General features: G+C 38.3%; 1 protein-coding gene across 1 annotated transcript in view; it reads left to right on the forward strand.

The window, feature by feature from the left end:
* Nucleotides 1-19,183, forward strand: part of AQR (aquarius intron-binding spliceosomal factor) — an 85,095-nt gene that overhangs the window by 3,392 nt on the left and 62,520 nt on the right. The window contains exons 2-9 of the mRNA XM_004578440.3: nucleotides 3,837-3,893; nucleotides 5,580-5,620; nucleotides 9,106-9,141; nucleotides 10,030-10,150; nucleotides 12,541-12,681; nucleotides 14,656-14,724; nucleotides 15,697-15,797; nucleotides 18,071-18,147. Coding sequence (XP_004578497.3) covers nucleotides 3,837-3,893; nucleotides 5,580-5,620; nucleotides 9,106-9,141; nucleotides 10,030-10,150; nucleotides 12,541-12,681; nucleotides 14,656-14,724; nucleotides 15,697-15,797; nucleotides 18,071-18,147 — 643 coding nt within the window. The remainder of the gene's footprint in view (nucleotides 1-3,836; nucleotides 3,894-5,579; nucleotides 5,621-9,105; nucleotides 9,142-10,029; nucleotides 10,151-12,540; nucleotides 12,682-14,655; nucleotides 14,725-15,696; nucleotides 15,798-18,070; nucleotides 18,148-19,183) is intronic.

Below are 19,183 nucleotides of genomic sequence, written 5' to 3' on the forward strand. Positions count from 1 at the left end.
TGCACATTGGTAGGTCCATGTCCCAGCCTGACTTAGTCCACCTCCTGTCTTAGCAGATACAGTGACTTTTCCTGACTGGCCCTCACTCATTCCAGTTCTTACTGTTGGGTACTACAGCCCAGCTAAGCCTGACCTACAGCCAGACACAGCTCACGCATGGCTCAGCAGGAGCAAAGACCTAGCCCAGCCTGTCCTATAGCCACTCTGGTTCTCATGAGCACCAGTAGGTGCTGGAGTCTAGCCCAGTCTGGGGCACCCCAGACCCAGCCAGCATTCATGCCAAGGGACACTGCAGTAATGTGCAGACCAGATCATAGTCCCCACTCTGGCCCTCGTGCCCACCAGTGAGAATCACAACCCAGCCAGGGCATTCCCTTAGCTCCCTAACCAGGCCTGTTCTCAGCCACACATCTCACACGTGCCAGTGGTTGCTCTGACCTAGCTTGGCATAGCCCACTCATATGTGTTGGTTCCTGCCTTTGGATGCTGCAGCCTGGCTTGATCCGGCCGGCTCCCAGTCCCAACTCAGTGGGTGCTGCATCCTGGCCCTGCTCAGTCTGCTCCTATCCCTGGCTCATGCAAACCAGCAGGTGTGATAGCCTAGCCCAGCATCACCCGCAGTCCAGTCTGGCCCCTGCACTTGCTGGTGGACTAAGGTTTGCTCAGCTCCTCCCAGTCCACCCCCTTCCATAACAAACACATACTTGCCAACGCATGGAGCTGCCCTGTCCAGCCTGCTGAATACCCAAGCCTGAACCACGTGCTTAAGTGGGAGCTTTGACCCATTAGGGGAGTTTCCAAAGTTTCTCCACCAGGCTCACTCCCAGACCCAGATCTCACACATGCCAGCAGGTGCTCGGCCCTTACCCTCTCTGTCACGGCTAATGTATGAGCTGGTGGATGTTGCAGCCTGGCCCGTTCCACACCCTGTTTTAGAGCACACATGTGGGTGCTGCAGCGTGCTTCTACCTGGCCTGTTCCAAGCCCCAGTACTCATGAGTGTCAGTGGGTTCCATGGTCATGCCCAGCTCAGCCCATCACTACTCCAGCTCTTAAGCTAACCAGTGAGACTTGTAATTCCACAGGGTTAGGCCCACATATCCCCCACAGAATCTACCCCCGGACCTGGTTCTCTTGCATACTGGTTAGTGTCATGGTCCAGCCTAACGTGACCTGTACCCTGTTCTGACATTCACTTTCAGGTGCTCTGATTTACCCCTGCCAGATAGGGCCCCAGCCCTTGCTTTCACGTGGGCTGGCATGTGGTGGTCTAACAAGCCCAGCTCATGTGGACTGCTGCATCTGTCTGACCCATAAAGGTCTTCCGTCTCTCCCCTCTAAACCACCAGATCTCAGTCCCTTCGCTTGCCTGCAAGTACAGTGGCCTTGTCATTGAGAGTCCCTCAGGAGTGATTCCTCACCTGCAGCATACTCCCATGGCTGTCCTCCCTACCTCACATCCCCTTCTTCCTTTCCCTAATCAGTCCACAATCCTGCGTGGGTTCTCCAGCCCAGCCTTCGGAAGCTCGGTGGGTGAGGTACTGATCCATAGCTCTGTTTCCCCACAGCATCCTAAGCTTCTGGCACATGTGCTGGCCTGGTGCCTTACCCTTCCACACTCCCAACATCCAGACCCATTGAGGTTCTCCAGGCCTGATCCACCAGCACACAGGGCAGTGTGCTGACCTGGGGCTCTTCCCTCCCCGCTCCTCAACTCACCCAGGATCAAGCACATGGGGAAATCCCCAGGTTCGCCCCACCTACCTAGACTTGAGCTCCCAGGTCCCCACATGCCCCACCGGTGCTGTGCTCCTAGCCCTGCCCTCACCGAATCCCGCATCCTGAGTTCTCCATGGGCGGCCGCCGTCTCCCCAGCCGGCCTGGCACAGAAATGGTGGCGGACTGCCCCCCCCACTCCATGCCCCCTTCCCTGCCCCACCCAGCTGCTTCCTGCCGGCCTGATCTGGGAATCACTTTTTTTTTTAAAAGATTTATTTATTTTATTGGAAAGGTAGGTTTACAGAGAAAAAACATAGAGAGATACAAAGAGAAAGACATTCTTTCTGCTGGCTACTCCCCAAGTGGCTGCAATGGCTGGAGCTGAGCCAGTCTGAAAGCAGGAGCCAGAGACTTCCAGGTCTCCCATGAGAGTACAGGGGATCAGGCCGGGCAGTAAGCCCAGAGCTGGATCAAAAGTGAAGTAGCCAGGACATCAACTGGTGTCCATATGGGAATGCTAGCACTACAGGGTGGGGGTTAGAGTGCTGTGCCACTGAATTGGCCCTGACCCCTTGTCTTTTGTGCTTTTTTTTTTTGTCTTTCAGTTGAGTTTATTTTGAGCAATTTATACATCTATACTTCACTGCACTAAGTGGAGGATGGAAAGTTTGATGAGACTAGAGGGTTTGGGGAAGGACACTATGTGTTTGACAATAGTGATGTCAGAAAAAAGAAAAATATGATAGATGCTAAATAAATGTTTGTTGTTTATTTAGTATAGATGAATGATAGAGCAGTTTAAATAGGGGATAAGACATTTTTATTTGAAGTCCCTGAATCTGTCAGACCTACTTATTTCCTTCCAAGTATGATGTGTGGAGATAGTTGAGTTTGTATAATACCTATTGGGAACAGGCTGAGCAAATCAGGAAATCACAGAATTACTGGACTTGAGCTAGACAGTGATTAATAACTTGGGGAAATGTCTTTTAAATAGATGGTTAATGTTGTTTTTATCTAAAAAGCAGTATTGATTTATTTGAAAAGTAACAGAGACACATCTTTCATTGGTTGGTTCACTCTCCAAATGCCTGTGGCAGCTGGGACTGGGCTGAGCTGGACAGAGCCAGGAGCCAGGAGCCAGGAGCCGCAGCTGGATCTCCTATGGGAGTGGCAGGAACCCAGGAACTTGGGCCTTTATCCGCTGCCTTCCAGGCGCCCGTTAGCAGGAAGCTGGGTCTCTGTGTGGGACATGAAGTCCCAGTTGACAGCTGAATTGGTTGCACTACTATGCCTGTAATGTTTCTTTTAGAAACTTCCTCAGGGTCAGTATTCTAAATTTACTAGGCTAAAGTGTGTTGACTGTATTAAGGGCTAAGCTAGCTAGCTCTGAAAGCAAAGAGAATTACAGGTCCTGTTTCTTTCTTAAGTGTTCCAGTTAAATAAGAAAGAAAGATGGCTAAGCAATCAAATAATTTTAAGTCAGAAAGATTAATCTGACTATAGTTACGAATAAAATGAAGAGAGGGAAGAAGCAGTTATTGCCATCAAATAGGATTTAAGAAAGCCTCACAGACAAGGTAGCATTTCAGACTATAATAAGCCAATTTCTTTTTTTTCTGAGGTAAGCAGCTGAGAGACTGCTCTTCTTTTTTTTTTTTTTTTTTGAGTTTTGTTTATACTTGTCTGTGCATGTAATACTCAGAGGTTTATTATTTTACATATCAACATTAATGAAAATTTTGAACAAAAAATTTAATACTTGTGAACTGTTGTAATCTTGGGAGGCTCACTTACGCTTTCTAGACCTGGGTGTGTATGCTGAAGATGTTTGACTCTGTGGTTATGAACAGATTCCTCATTTTCTTATAGGTAGCTGGAAAAGCGTGTTCTGGATTTGTTTTCTTCTGTTTTTTGTTTTTTTTTTTTTTAAAATAACAACGGCTGCTTGCTGTGACAGCACTTGGCTGTGGAAGATGACTGCCCAGGCTGCTGACTGGTGTGCCCGAGCTGCTGAGTCCCCAGCGCCACGGAACCCTTGCTGGAAGCTCCTCAGGGATGTCTCTCCACAGGGTCTGACGGGCTGTGATTGACTGTTTCTATTGTTTCTTTCACAGTTAGCATGTAAATACTGGGCTCCTCACATCAAGAAGAAATCACCTTTTGATATAAAAGTAAGTATTTTGGGTTTGCAACTTGCTTCTGAAAAGTTGCACTCTTTGTGTTTCTTTTAGGGTTGATTCAGTTTTAGATATTGGTACTTTTTAAATGTTAAAAAATATAGGTTTTTGATTTTCTAACTAACCGTTATTCATGTTAGAAAATAGAGAAGGTTATACATCGAAAGATAAATACCACTATCCCAAGATAACTTCTTTTATCATTTTGTTTTATTTCCTTTAAACTTTTTGAAGAAAATGTGTGTGCATATAATTTTTGTAGCCATTTCCTTGTGAGTATATTCTTAGGTTGTTTTTAATTCAATTTGTCAGAAGTTATCATATAATGAATGTATTAGAGGAATATAGGTGTTTTTGACAGTTCAGTTGAGATTCAGTCTATTGTTTGTGATGTGGTGATTATTATTAGGTTAGGTTCTTTAAGAGAGGTCTTTAAATAAAAGGGATTTGGCTGTATTACATGCCATTGAACAAGTAATGAAGATTCTCTCTCTTTTTTAATTTTTAACTTCTTTTTTTTAAATGTTTTGAAGACTCACTTTAAGTTCCTTCCTTATAAATTGAGTTGTGATGCTTTAGGTACCCTTACTAAAAGCTAAACATTTTAAAGCTAAATATTTAAACATTTTAGAACATTTTAAGCCTAAATTTCTTTCATTGTAAATATGTATAGTTTTGCCAATAATCCAATTTTGTTTATTCATCAAAAGGCTTTTTATGAATTAAACATCACATTTGTTAATCATTCTTAATTATAACTAGCAGAGTTTCTTTATCTTACTACAAAATCTTTTGTTTGTCTTACTACAAAATCTTTTGTACATCTTCATGTTTCATAGATTGAATCAAACATACTACAGATTTTTGCTTCTAGAAATTGAATTCTAGATCATTTTAGCACATGTTAGATTAGTCTGTGAAGCTATATATGCCTATTCAGAAAAACTTTATTTTCAGGTGACACACTACTCTTCTGTTATTGATGGCTGTTAATGAAGACTTGCTGTGTGTCAAGACTGTGCTGCTTACTTACATGACGCGTCTTATTGAGGGCCATTCTATGTGTTAATTCTTATTGTTGGATCCATTGAGCCTTGAGTAGGTCAGGCACTTGCCCCAGGTCTGGGCCTGAGGGTGACGGTGGATGGCTTTAAGCAGGCTTCCAACTTCTAAGTGTTATACCCTTCCTCTTGTGTAAGTTAAAAATGAATGGAAATTCTGAGACTTCATCAAGTTTTTATTTGGGTGATCGGATATAATTATTATTATTTATTTCTGTTATGCCATTTAAGTTTCTATTCTGGATTTTGAAAGCAACTGTTATTCTTAGTTGGAGTCTAACCAAATTATGCAGTTTAAAATTAAGTTTTTAAAAGAAAATTATGACTTTCTGAAGTTTTTTCTTCCAAAAGTTCTAAGTATGCCTGGGCCTCTGTTTTTATAGAAATTGCTGTCTGTCACTTCACAGTTGGAGAAATGTCAGACAGTGCTCTCTATAAAAACAGAGCCCTAGACAGACTTACAACATTTTAGAGGAAATAAAAATTCAGAAGAGCATGATTTATTTATTTGACAGTTACCCTAAACCCAACTTGTTTTGTATAATGTCTGTAAATTGAAAACTGTCAGTTTAGGTCTGAGAAAAAGTTTTACAGTAAATGTTTTGTATTTTGGTGACAGGTAATTGAAGAGATATATGAAAAAGAGATTGTCAAATCAAGGTAGGAACGAGTTAATTTTTAAACATTGAGACTGGAGGGTGACTGAGGTAGGACTCATCTGAGCCTCTGTGATCATAACTTAGAACTTTTATTTTCTGTTGGTCATCAGCTAAATGGTAGAACTATATAGCTAGGTATGAAAAACATTTGTTATTTCTTTGCCTTCTAATATTTGACTCAGTTTATGTGGTTTTGGAAAGATTTTGAGGAGAATCAACAGGGAGATTGCATTTCAATTTAATACCAATTTTCTTGTTATTTCTCATAAGTCTTCAAAAATATTCTTTAAAAATTATAGAAGCAAGATATAGGTAATACCAAGCTCAAAATTAAACATTTTATATGTAAAGTATATGATAAAATCTCATAAAGATATTGTTGAAATATACAGGAGAAAGTTCAATAAATCTCGTCTGTTTATTAACACCTGTTCCGTTTCCTCCTGCAGTTTTTAAACATGAAAGGGTTTATTTTCACATTCCGTTCTCCAAACTGTTTTATTTATTCATTTATAAAATTTATATGTCTTGGGTTTCATTTTATTTATTCATTGGTAGACATTTATGTCTGGTGAGTATTTTGAAAGGAATATTGACTACATGTTGAGTGCAATGATTTAGAACAGTGGTAGAATCAAGTATTACCCCAAAGTTTTTTTTTTTTTTTAAGATTTATTTATTTTTGTTGGAAAGTCAGATATACAGAGAGGAGGAGAGACAGAGAGGAAGACTTCTGTCTGCTGATTCACTCCCCAAGTGACCACAACGGCCAGAGCTGAGCCGATCCGAAGCCAGGAGCCAGGAACTTCTTATGGGTCTTGCACGCAGGTTCAGGGTCCCAAGGCTCTATGCCGTCTTCCATTGCTTTTCCAGGCCACAAGCAGGAAGCTGGATGGGAAGCAGGGCTGCAGGGACATGAACACCTGCCCATATGGGATCCTGTTGTGTGCAACAAGGACTTCAGCTGCTAGGCTACTGAACTGTGCCCACCCCAAAGGTTTTTTTTGCATAAGTTGCTTCGTGGTTAGCGATGCTATTACCAGTTGTTGTGTTTGTCCTTGGAGGGAATAGAATTGAGCGTAGATGATTCACTTTTCATAATGTTAAATTTTAGTACTTAGGAGCCATATAGATGGACAAGTAGAGTAAGCAATAGGTATCTAGACATAGAGCTCAAAAGAGACTGGGTTGAGCCAACTTTGATTGTTGTCATCCAGTATTTCCATGCCAGAGGTATACCAGTAAGCTGGGTAACATATTTGCTTTCCTGGATCTTACATTTTAGCAGGAGAAGGCGGGCAGAAATCATACAAACATGATATAAAGGTGGTAGATAAATGAATTATGAAAGGTCAGCTATTTTAGATTATCAGGCAAATGTTCTCTGAAGAGTTGACATTTAAGTGTATATGACATCTGCCCTATTGATTGTGAGTGGGTGTGAATGAAGTTGCCAGAGGAAATTTAACTCAAGAGTAGGTAGGTAAATTCTAGGATTCTTTCCTTTTTAAATGTTGATGATTTCTGGGATTATTTTTTTGCCAATCTGAAAATTTATGTTTGACTTGTAACTCATACTTACTAGTGTGTTTTTTTTTTACATTTAGTCTCTTGCTATTAATATTTCTCCCTCAAAGATAATTTTTGTAATGAAACCAAAAGCTGTGGATGATTCTGAAGCCATATAGACTTGATAACATTTTTTTTGGTAACATTTTTAATTGCTGAAAGAAATGACTCACTGTTGGGACTCAGAAGATTTACCTAGGCATCTTTAACATTTTCTCGTCTTGAGCGTATTTTGAAATACTAACAGCTGTAGCATATATACAAATTTAAATCAGCAAGTTTTAAAATTTATTTATTTATTTATTAGAGGGATTGACATCAAGATATTCCACTCTGGTGGTGCATTTACCTAAAGCCAGGAGCCCAGAACTCTACCTGGGCTTCCCATGTATTTGGCAAGGAACCAAATACTAGAACTATCACCTGCCTCCAAGGATGTGGGTTAGTGAGAAGTTGGAATTGGAAGCAGAATAGAGACTCAAACCCCAGCTCTCCAGAATGGGATTGTGCCAAATTCCTGCCAAATTTTATGAAATGTTAATTCACTGGATTAGTATAAGGCACAGTGCATGCTCTCAATAAATATTGGTAACTAACAACAATAGCCACCCCAAAATTATTCTTATGCCTTTCATACTTTAAAATTATGATGTAATCTGTGGTTCCTATCTTACATAAACACCTTTGGATAATTTGGAAATCTGTGGCTCACAGTATTGTGCCTAGTCAGAGGCCTGTCTGGCTTGTAGAGTCATAGTAAAAACCTTCTCTTCATTCTCACTAAAGTTGTGTGATGTTGTTTGCTCAGTTAAACTGAGAGCCCAGCGCAGTGGCTCAACAGGCTTATCCTATTCCTGCAAGTGCCAGGATTCCATATGGGCACTGGATCCTGGCTGCTCCGCTTCCAACTCCCTGCCTGTGGCCTGGGAAAACAGCAGAGGATGGTCCAAAGCCTTGGGACCTTGCACCTATGTGGGAGACCTGAACAAAGCTCCTGGCTCCTGGCTGCGAATCAGCTCAGCTCTGGTCATTGCGGTTTGTGGAGTAAGGCAGCAGCTCTTTCTGTCTCCTTTCCAATAAAAATAAGCTTAAAAAAATTAGCAATATCAGAAATCAATGGACAGAATAATGGCCTTCTGGGATATTGTAAATCATAAAACATGTATGTTTAATCTGCAAATCTGGAAACTCGATTACCAGTGTTCTTGTCTGGCTACTTTTATTTCCACTATCATAAAGCCAGAACAGTAACCATTTGAACCTAGTTGTGGAGAGATACTCCATAGAAAACAAAGTACTACTGTTTTAAAAGACAGTGTAATCAAGGGAAATCCTTGCTTTGCATGCACTGTGGTCCCATACGGATGCTTGTTCGTGTCCTGGCTGCCCCACTTCTCATCCAGCTTCCTGCTTGTGGCCTGGGAAAGCAGTAGACAATGGCCCAAAGCCGTGGGAACCTGCCACCCGTGTGGGAGATCAGAAGAAGCTCCTGGCTCCTGGTTTCTGATTGGTTTATTTCTGGTGGTTATAGCCAGCTTGGGAGTGAGCCAGTGGATGGAAGAACTTTCTCTCCGTCTCTCTGTAAATCTTTCAATTTAAAAATTAATTAAAAATAAAATAAACCAAAATACCTGATATTCCATCCACAGTGTTCTAATATTTAGGCTCATTGTGAAGACCAAGAAGCATGGGGCATATCTGATTCTCCCCTTGGAACATTTAAGCGTTTCTGTTGCTCTTTTAGAAGGGCATCATTATTCAACTGAATATTTGCAGTAGGCTAGCTTGTGATAGCTATCATCCATTTTATGAATTCTGACATGTGGGGTCTTATTCGACTTAAAGATTCCAAAGTTCATTTGTGATAATAACTGAAATGTTATATTCTGTGCAATTAAACATTTGTTGTGTTTTTAGATTTGCTATTAGGAAAATAATGCTGCTGGAATTTAGGTGAGTTAAAAGTTATTACTTTTATGCTTAAAGATAGCAATATGATTTAAGACTTAGCTAAATGTTTTGTATATTTCTGTGAATGCTTTGAAATAATTCTGAATTAAAAATTTTTGTTTTTAGGATTGGCATATTTTGGGATATGCATGTGTTATCTTTCGCTTTCAAAGTGATGCTCTATTGTTAGGATAGCTTGTATTTTGAAAGGTTTCCCACTGTTTAAGCAGTAAGTGCTCAGTGATTAAGTGCTAAGCAGTTTCTGAACTCTTGCTTGGTTTCCCTAGTGATCAGTGGAAATAGGTTGGAGTATATTCTATAGTCATTTTTTTCCCCTGCAGAACTGTATTTTTAAGCCAGTATGGTTCCAACTTGGATACTGGTGACTTGAACATTTCAGACAAAAAGGTATGTACAGGTAGATATCTTGAAAATTAAATACTGTAAAACTTTTCAATGAATAAAAAAGGCTTGAAACTCGAGTCTTTTTCTTAGTTTTGGGAACTTGTTTTGCCCTGGTGTGAGGTGCCTCGGGTGCCTTTATCTGTGAAGTGCTCATCGTTTTTTGTTTTAGAGATGCAGTTGTCAGCAATTTTTTAATTTTTACTTAATGAAGAACCTTAGGTAAGGGAATATAAGGTTGCTCGATAGGGATAATTATGTATGTTTGTAATCTTTGATGTCATTTTACTTCAAGAATAAGAATGTCATTCTCCAAAGTCAAACTCCATCTTTGCATTTAGGAATATTTATGAAAAACTCTCAAAGTATAAATATTTGATATTAAGTATGTTTTTCAGAAAGTTTTACATAATTATGTCTCTCCACAGTGATACATTAAAATAAGTGTTAGTAACTAATAAAGTATCTATTTCTTTCTACTCTTTACAGCCAGTATCTTGAAAATTACCTCTGGCTGAATTATTCTCCTGAGATGTCTAGCAAGGCCTACTTAATGTCCATCTGCTGTATGGTGAATGAGAAGTTCAGAGAAAATGTCCCTGCATGGGAGGTAACAAATTTCAATGATAGCTTTCATATCCTGCCCATGTAAGCAGTTACAGACTAGCAAAATTTTACTGATAATAATTAGTGCTTTTACAGCAGAATTTTATGCAGCGGCACAGTGAATACTGAGAAAAGAATGGATATTTGAAAGATGATATGGATTTTCTTTTGGTGTCAGTACTATCTTCTAACTAGTTTACTATGATTGGAAAAATATGATGTGTTTCTTTTCTTTTTGCTGACAAATTGTAAGTGAAAATACATCATGTTCAAATGAGAATACCCTATCTTGCTTCATAATAGGGAGTATTTAATTAGTTTTACATGAACATAGTAGTATTTCCAAAGTTTAGACAAATGTTCACATTATAAATATTGTTTTCTTTTTGTTCCTAATTTGCAGTCTGATTTATCTGTTTGAAATGCTGATGAAATAATGGTTAGTTTTTGCTGTAGTACAACTGGAGCTTGGGCAGGAGAGGTCCAAAGTTGAGGTTTTCTTTGCTCACCATAAATAGCCCTCTTAATTAATTTTTTAAATGAAGGAAAAACATGCATATTTAGTATCTGTTTTAAGGAAATGATGTTCAAAGTGAAAAAGTGTTAGTTTTCAAGATAAAGATACTTCTGAAGTGACTCATTCTGTCACTGCCTTGTCGGAGTACATTAGAACTCAGAGTACACTGTGCACCTTAAATCATATTGAGAGATTCTAGGAATTTCTGAAACTTGGTTGCTGCTATCGTATAAAAAGGGGGAAGAGAAAATTTTAATCCAGAAAATAACTTGATCAGTTTGCATGTTATAAAAGACCACTATTATTAGGGCTTGAAATAGAGAGATGAGAGGACGATAGTGTTCTTTTGTCATGGAGCATCTATTATGAGACCCCAAAAGGATGCTTGAAACTACAAATAACACCAAACCCTGTAAGTACTATATTTTCTTCTGTGTACCTATGACAAAATTTTATTTGTAAATTAGTCACAAGAAGAAATTAGCAACATTTTGATATTAAAATAAAATAACTATAATAATACACTGGAATAAAGTTACCAGCCTCACTACTCATGGACTGTAGGTAAAATAAGGGTTCCTTTGACTACAACTGGGTGATACAGTAGCAGTTGATTTGATAACCAAGAAACTGCTGAGTAGATTGTGTAAACATCGTGGATAAGGCAGATGAAGGAATGATCCAAGTGTCAGACTGAGCAGAGTGGAAAAATTGTGAGACTTCATCATGCTATTCAGAATAATCCCCCTTTAAAGCTTAAGAATTGTTTATTTCTGGAATTTTCCATGTAATATTTTCAGATTGCAGTTGACCATAGAAAACTGAAATTATGGAAGGTGAAACCGTAGATAAAAGAGTTAGTATAAAAAAGAAAAAGGATAATACAGATTTAGAAAGTAGAATTAATTAGGCTTAATAATTAATTGAAATAGCATTAGGAAAGGAAGGGTGATATTTTCAAGAACTTAGCAGGCTTGAACAACTGAATGTATTCCTATCAGATGATGCTATCATTTCCCAAGATAGTGATAGAGGCCTGAGAGACACTTTGGAAGGTACAGACAACTACGTTCAATTTTGGACATAATGAGTTTAAATTGCCTTTGTAGTATCTAGATGAAGTTATCTGGTAGATGGAAGAGTCTAAGAATCTGGAGATAAGGAGAGAAATTTGAACCTAAGATATATATTTTGAATTATTAACACAGGATAATTGATTAATATGAAGGAGGAAAAAGAATGAGATTCACTACTCCTTCAGTTAAAGCAGTCAGAGGGAGAGGCACCAGCAGCACAGCCAAAATGAGACGAGAGCTGATGAGGGCCCTGTGTCTTGGTCACTGTAACAGAGCTTGAAGGTGGGTGCAGTGGTCGAAAGCTTGGTTTAGGGAAGTGAGTGAAAACAACCAAGTATAGACCACTCATTTGAAGCTCTTTTTTAGGACATTAGATAGAAAGGGAAGTAGATCAAAGAGATTTCATATTTACATTTAGAAGTAAAGCTGTCCATGAAATTAATTACAGTGTCAAAACTGTGCCCAAAATAATCTCTTTTGTTTGAATCAGGAGAATTAAAACACTTAGACCCTCAGTAAGAAAACAAGGCTAAGCTCAATACGGGCATAATCTGCAGGAGAAAAACTAAGAGAATTAAAGTTATTAGTTGATGACCTTTTCTTTAATTCATAGCCCTGTCAGAAGCCTGTATTTACCTTGCTGTCATTAATTACAGGTTAGCATACAAGGACCTTTTTACATAGGTAAATCTATTCGTAGTTATTTGGTTTTGTTAACAGACTAATGTAAAGCCTGCAAGTGCTTGTATAAGGGAAAAGTTGTGAATTAACCAGTTCAAAATATGTTCTTTTGCTTTTCAGATTTTTAAGAAGAAGCCAGACCATTTCCCATTTTTTTTTAAACGCATCTTAAAAGCCGCCTTAGCTGAAACTGATGGTGAATTTTCGCTCCATGAGCAGACAGTCCTACTGCTTTTTCTTGATCATTGCTTCAACAGTTTGGTAATTTTACTTTGGTGGGTGGGGGACAAAGGAGGGGGCAACACAGGCAGTGAAGGGATCGAGTTTTCTTGTTCTTAATAGGTTGAGGTGCAATTACTTTTGTGGCTAATGCTTTGTCCACAGAAGTGGGGAATAAAGATAGTGACAAAACTTAATTTCAGCCACTTGGAATAAATCCGTGTTAAACTATATGTTTAGTTCCCAATAGATTTTCACTTGATTGTTCTATATAGACTCTAAGAAAAATTATAATGAGAACTGAAACCTCAAGCAGAGAAACACAATTGAGAAGCAGCAGAGTCTGGTTAATATGAACTTTGAGTAATGAAATTTGTACCAGCAGCTGCATGCAGAAATGTAGTTTCATTACATTCTAGTTATACTTCATGCACAGGCTGGCAGGTCGGCAGGAGAATTAGAGTCTGAATTGACTGATTCAGGCTGATCGTGGATGGTCTTTGAAAATGACTGACTTGTGAATGATACATTATAATCTGCCATAAGACCATCTTCCTAAATATGTGTAATAATATTTAATGTGAGCTTCCATATTGTGATTAACTAATGGCATACATATATAAATAAATATATTAAATAAACATGCATATTTACTCAGCCATAATTGCTTCTGAATCCATAATAGTCTAGGACCTATGCAAAGGACTTTGTGGAATGCTGTGTTATCCTACAGACCATATGGTGACAGATGGAAGGTTATTACCTACTGCTGCAATCTGCCCTACACAAATCTTATAAAAGCATCATAGAAAAATATTTGTGATGATCCCAGTGAATAACATGTTACCTTTTTAACATTAAAGTGAATAAAAACAATTTTAAAAAGTTTAAACAAAAATATGATTTAATTCATATAAATTTATTGAAATGTTTTATGTTTTCCAATATGCACTCAGTTCTTGTTGAGTTAGTAATTCTATCTGAAAACACTAAGCTAGTGAATAACTCACCGTAGCTCCTATAGGAATTATAAGATAAAGAATTGTAAATTTCTACAGCCTTTAGTCCCATTTTTGTCAACCTAACAATATTTGACAATGTTTTGTGTATGTTTTTGTTTAGAGGCAACTTACTTCATATATATTGTCGCTTGGTTAACCTTGATTTTTCTGTGAACAGAAACATAACTTGAATAAGACTTGGATGAGTCTTATCTATTATCTCTATTTACATTTATGTCCGTATCCATGAACATTAGAAAGCACTTGAGCCTTCTGCTTGTGGACTATTTGAAATGTCAGAATCACAAACAAAAAGAAAAATTTGGAAAAAAGAAATAGCACTTAATCACCAGAACATACTTGTTTATAGTATGGGAGTGGGAAGTGAAGCCAACTGTCAATTTAACAAGGAATATGTGCATCATACAACTCAAATTTTTAGCTGTTTTGTCCTCTGTACATGATTACAAAAGCTCAGGGAGTATTGATCATGGGGTTAAAAATGTTTTTGTGGGGCTGACATGGCATAGCTGGTAAAGCCTGCCTGTGACACCAATAATCCATATGGGTGCTGATTCATGTCCCGGATATTCCAGTTCCAGTCCAGCTCCCTGCTAGTGGCCTGGGAAAAGCAGTGGAAGAAGAGCTAATTGCTTGGATCCTTGCCACTGAAGTGGGAGACCTGGATAAAGCTCCTAGCTTCATCCTGGCCTACCGCTGGTCCTTATTGGCCATCGCAGAAGTGAACCAGCAGAAGGAAGATCTTTCTCTGTTTTTCCTTCCCTCTCTGTAACTCTGACTTTCAAATAAATTTTTAAAAAGTTCAGTAGATACAATTTTATATATAAAACTTGCAAATCATGAGGATTTTTGTTAGCGTGTTGAACTTCCTAATGTTAAAGTAACATCAGTTTGGAAGTATTTTGACAGTTGTTAGAGAGGCATTACACTTCTTATGTAAAGACCTGGAAATGATAATTATTGATAAACTTAATCTTTCTGATGCCTTCAACAGGAAGTTGACTTGATAAGAAGTCAAGTACAGCAGCTCATCTCGCTGCCCATGTGGATGGGCCTACAGTCTGTAAGTATCTGATGTGCAAGTATGTTAAGGTGGCAAGTAGTTTTAGACTGTGTAGCTGTAATAAGAATGTAAAAATCTCTTCTGCCTAGCAAAGTTGGTTTGTGTTAGTCTAACATTGATATAATTTGTAGTTTTGACCTAATTTTTAGTTTAACCTAATATATGTCTGACTTAATTTCAGTATGGTAAAGTAAAACAGATGTAATCTGTTTGAACTTGTTAGAGAAGGGAGATTGATATTTCAAAGTATTATTATCATAATATATCTTTGGATGAAGTTTAATGCAGACTTAAATTTTTGCTTCCCTTGATTCAAATGTGTATGCAGCTGTAGAGATAGATATGGCTCATGCTTAATATTAATTTGTTAGATTTTATCATGAAATTTTTGTTGGATAATATATGCAGTTAATATGGCCAAACTGACGTATCTCAAGGAGCAAAGTTAAAACTGTCATATTTCTCTGTATTACTTTAATCAGTTTCATTTCTTATATGTAGTGTTTCAGCACACACCCAGATATGCAAATTTATTCAAGGGTACAGTTGGTAGGGAAGGAAACATAAGACATTTAAAATTAATATTAAGTTAAAAAGTATCATGTTCCACAAGAGAAAATATGTTGATGTAGACTTTTCCTCGTTCATTTTGATAGCTACTTTATGTTCATTATTTTATGTATTTTTCAAAGTTGAATGTTTATGCTTACATAGGTGTTCATACTTACATTTTATAGACCTAAATATTAGTGGTTTTCTTTAATTGGTTATCAAGTTTCAAATCTTGGCTAGAAAACTTTCTTACATATTTTTTAGTTAACAAATCTTAGAATTAGTAACTTTTAAATATATTACTTATTTCCTAATTTTTAGATTTTATCACATTGTTCTACATCAGGAAAGTGACTAATAATTGATCTGTATCTTTGTAAGATTTGAGGTTGCTGTTACTTAATATCATACCTTTTTTAGGCACGATTGGAATTAGAATTAAAAAAGACACCCAAGTTAAGGAAATTCTGGAACTTGATTAAAAAAAATGATGAAAAGATGGATCCAGAAGCAAGAGAACAGTATGTTGGCAAAACTTCATTCTTTATTGGCTTGTTATGCTTACTTATTAGTCTTAAATAATGTTGACGGGGTTTGCTTCCTTTTGTATATTACTGGAAAATAAATGATTAATATTTAAAAAAATATTTTTGTTGGAAAGACGGATCTGCAGAGAGAAGGAGGTACAGAGAGAAAGATCATCCTTCTGTTGGTTCATTCCGCAAATGGCAACGATAGCTGGAGCTGAGCCGATCTGAAGCCAGGAGCCAGGAGCCCCTTCCGAGTCTCCCATGTGGGTGCAGGGTGCCAGGGCTTTGGGCCGTCCTTGACTGCTTTGCCATGCAGATAGCTGGAAGGGAAGTGGAGCATTTGGGACATGAACTAGTGTCCATATGGGGATGTCAGTGCTGCAAGGCAAAGGACAGTTGCTGTTGTACTGACCCCTAATATTATTTTTTTATTTAAAGATTTATTTTATTTTTTATTTGAAAGGCAGAGTTACACGAAAGAGAGAGAAAGTTTCATCCACTGGTTTACTCCCCAAATGGCTGCAATGGCCAGAGTTGAGCCTATTCAAAAACAAGAGCCAGGAGCTTCTTTAGGGTCTCCATATGGGTACCGGAGTCCGAGGACTTGGGCCATCTCTTGCAGCTTTCTAAGGTCACAAACGTGGAGCTGGATCAGAACTAGACTAGCCAGAACACCAACTGGTACCCATATGGGATGTCAGCACTGCAGGCAGAGGCTTAGCGTACTATGCCTCAGTGCTGCTCCTGGAAAATAAATTATTAATCAGTACTTTTTTTGTGGGCTGTTAGATAAACTACAGCAGTATAGCCCTAAAGCAATATGACATTTTTCGTAAAATATATTTTGCCATGTTCTACACATATGCCTTCAGTGGTTTCCTGATTCACATAGCATAAACTCTGAACTCCTTACAACAGTTTTCAGAAACCTGCAGCAATTTGCTGACTCCCTCTGAAAAAAAGTTACCAGCCAAGTCTTGTCATCATTTCGAAAACATTGCTCTCCCAAAGCCCTAAACCCTCTAAACTATCTCAGGTCAACCTCTGCAAACCACAGTCTTTCTGAATACCAGCTGCTTATGTGATCAGTGAGTTTGTGTAACTGTGCAGAGTGTAGGTTTCTACAATAAAGTTTAACTAGCTCCACACTCTTGTTGTGTGACTTGATCAAATTATTTCACTTCTTTGGAGCTTGGTGTGAAGTGTGGACAGTGGTACCTATTCATAGGTTTATTGTCATTAATATGTGAGATCATTCATATAGCTACTTAGCACAGTTCTGATTCTGACTTAGGAAGTGCTCAGTTAATGTTGGGCAGTATATATACTGGTTTATGTTGCTAATTATCCTTTTATAATATGACTTGCCATTTAGATTTTAATCTTTCTACTCTGTATTTCTAGCAAGGCTTTCACAATTATTTATAGGCATTAAATATTTGGTCATTTTTCCTTGAGTAATTGGCATAATCAGGGGTTTTTGAGATATATATATATATATATTTAGTTGAAGGAGTTAGAGAAAGAGAGACAGGAAAAGAGATCTTCTAACTACTGGTTCACTCCCCACGTGCCTGCAGTGGTGTGGACCAAACTGAAGCAAGGAGCCTCATCTGCGTCTCCCACGTGGATGGCAGAGAACCAAACGCTTAGGCCATCTTCCACTGCTTTTCCAAGGGAATTATCACAGAACTATATCAGAAGCAGGGCAACCAGGACACAAACCGACATCAGTGTAGATGGCTGGTGTTTCAGGAGCCAGCCTTATGTGCTGTGCCACAATGCTGCCCGCACTTGGTATATCTTAAATTACTAAAGAATAAGTGATTCTTTAACATTTAATGTTTAACCATTGTAGTACTATATTATACTCCATGCTTTAAATATATTAAGGTATGAAATTGCTCATTTTTCTCTATATGGAACGGAGAAACGAAGGTATTCTCCATCAGGTTGCTTACTTCCCAAGTGACTGCAGTGGCTAGGACTGGTCCATGCCAGAGAGGCTCTCTCGGGGTCTCCCAACGTAGTTATCAAGGACCCAAACCCTTCTGCCAGTTCCCCTGCTTTCCCAGGGGCATTAGCAAAAAGCTGGTAGATACAAAGGAAGAAGAGACAGTGTGTTCAGGATCTGGTTCCAATATGGGAAAGAGGTGGAATATTTAAATAGTTTAAGAAAGGCTTGTTAAACATGTAACATTTACTTTAAAAATAACGATGTTTTAAAAGTATATATATATGATCAGTGCTCTTTCTGATTTCAGGGCCTATCAAGAAAGAAGATTTCTTTCACAACTCATCCAGAAATTTATCTCTGTGCTGAAATCAGTTCCACTTTCTGGTAATTCTTTTTATTTATTTTATTTAGCTCATTTGTGCAGGTCTAGCATATGGCTACCCAAGGAATTTAGTCATGTGTAGCTAAAGTCTGTCCTTAGAACAATTTCAGTTTATAATTGTTTATTATTTTGTTCAGTTTGAAAAATAGAGACAGAAAGACAGGGATCTTTAGCTGCAACAGCCAGGGTTGGTCGAGACTGAGGGCAAGAAGTGGAAACTCAGTGTGGGTCTCCCATGTGGGTGTTAGGGACCCATGTACTTGAACCATCACTGCTGTCTCTCAGGGTATATGTTAGCAGGAAGCTGGCACTCACTCAGATGTGGGGATGTGAGTATCCCAAATGGTTTCTTATTTGTTACACCAGATTCCCATCCTTGGAATATGAAATTGTAATGGCAAAGCATATGTACTCTCCTTTACAAGTGTATTACTGATCTGAGTGCTAGGTTGGGTTAAAATCCTTGACATGACTACTAATGTGCTTGTATTGATTTTCGTTAAGTATTTATTTAACAAAGTGGAAGTGATCTTCCATCTGCTGCTTCACTCCCCAAGTGACTGCAACAGGTAATTCTGGGTCATGCTGAATCTAGGATCCAAGAACTCCATCCATATCCCCAATTACTTGGGCTGTATTGGAAGGGGAACAGCCAGCACTTAAGCTGGTATTCCTTCCAGGAGGAGATGCTAGCCTAGGACAGCAGTTTTAACTCTGTGCCACAGGCCAGCCCTGAATTTTTCATTAATTTGTATTTATTTACTAGGTTCAGATCTTATACCAAGTCCTGAAGATAAAATAGTGAATTACATAATTATAGACCATATCTATTGTGAATCTGAATAGTGGCTTCAAGGAGCATCATACTGCTCAAAGGGAAGAGTTACTCTTTTTCCTGTAAGAAAAATGGGAATTTTTGTCTTCATCACATTCCCAGTTTATTGATGAAAAAATTATACACTGTATTTTAGGCATTTGCTGTATTAAAGTAAACATGCACATGTTTCTTTGTATTATATACCTTCACACTAAGAGATT

Source organism: Ochotona princeps, chromosome 6, assembly GCF_030435755.1.
Source record: "Ochotona princeps isolate mOchPri1 chromosome 6, mOchPri1.hap1, whole genome shotgun sequence".
Taxonomy (NCBI): Eukaryota; Metazoa; Chordata; class Mammalia; order Lagomorpha; family Ochotonidae; genus Ochotona; species Ochotona princeps.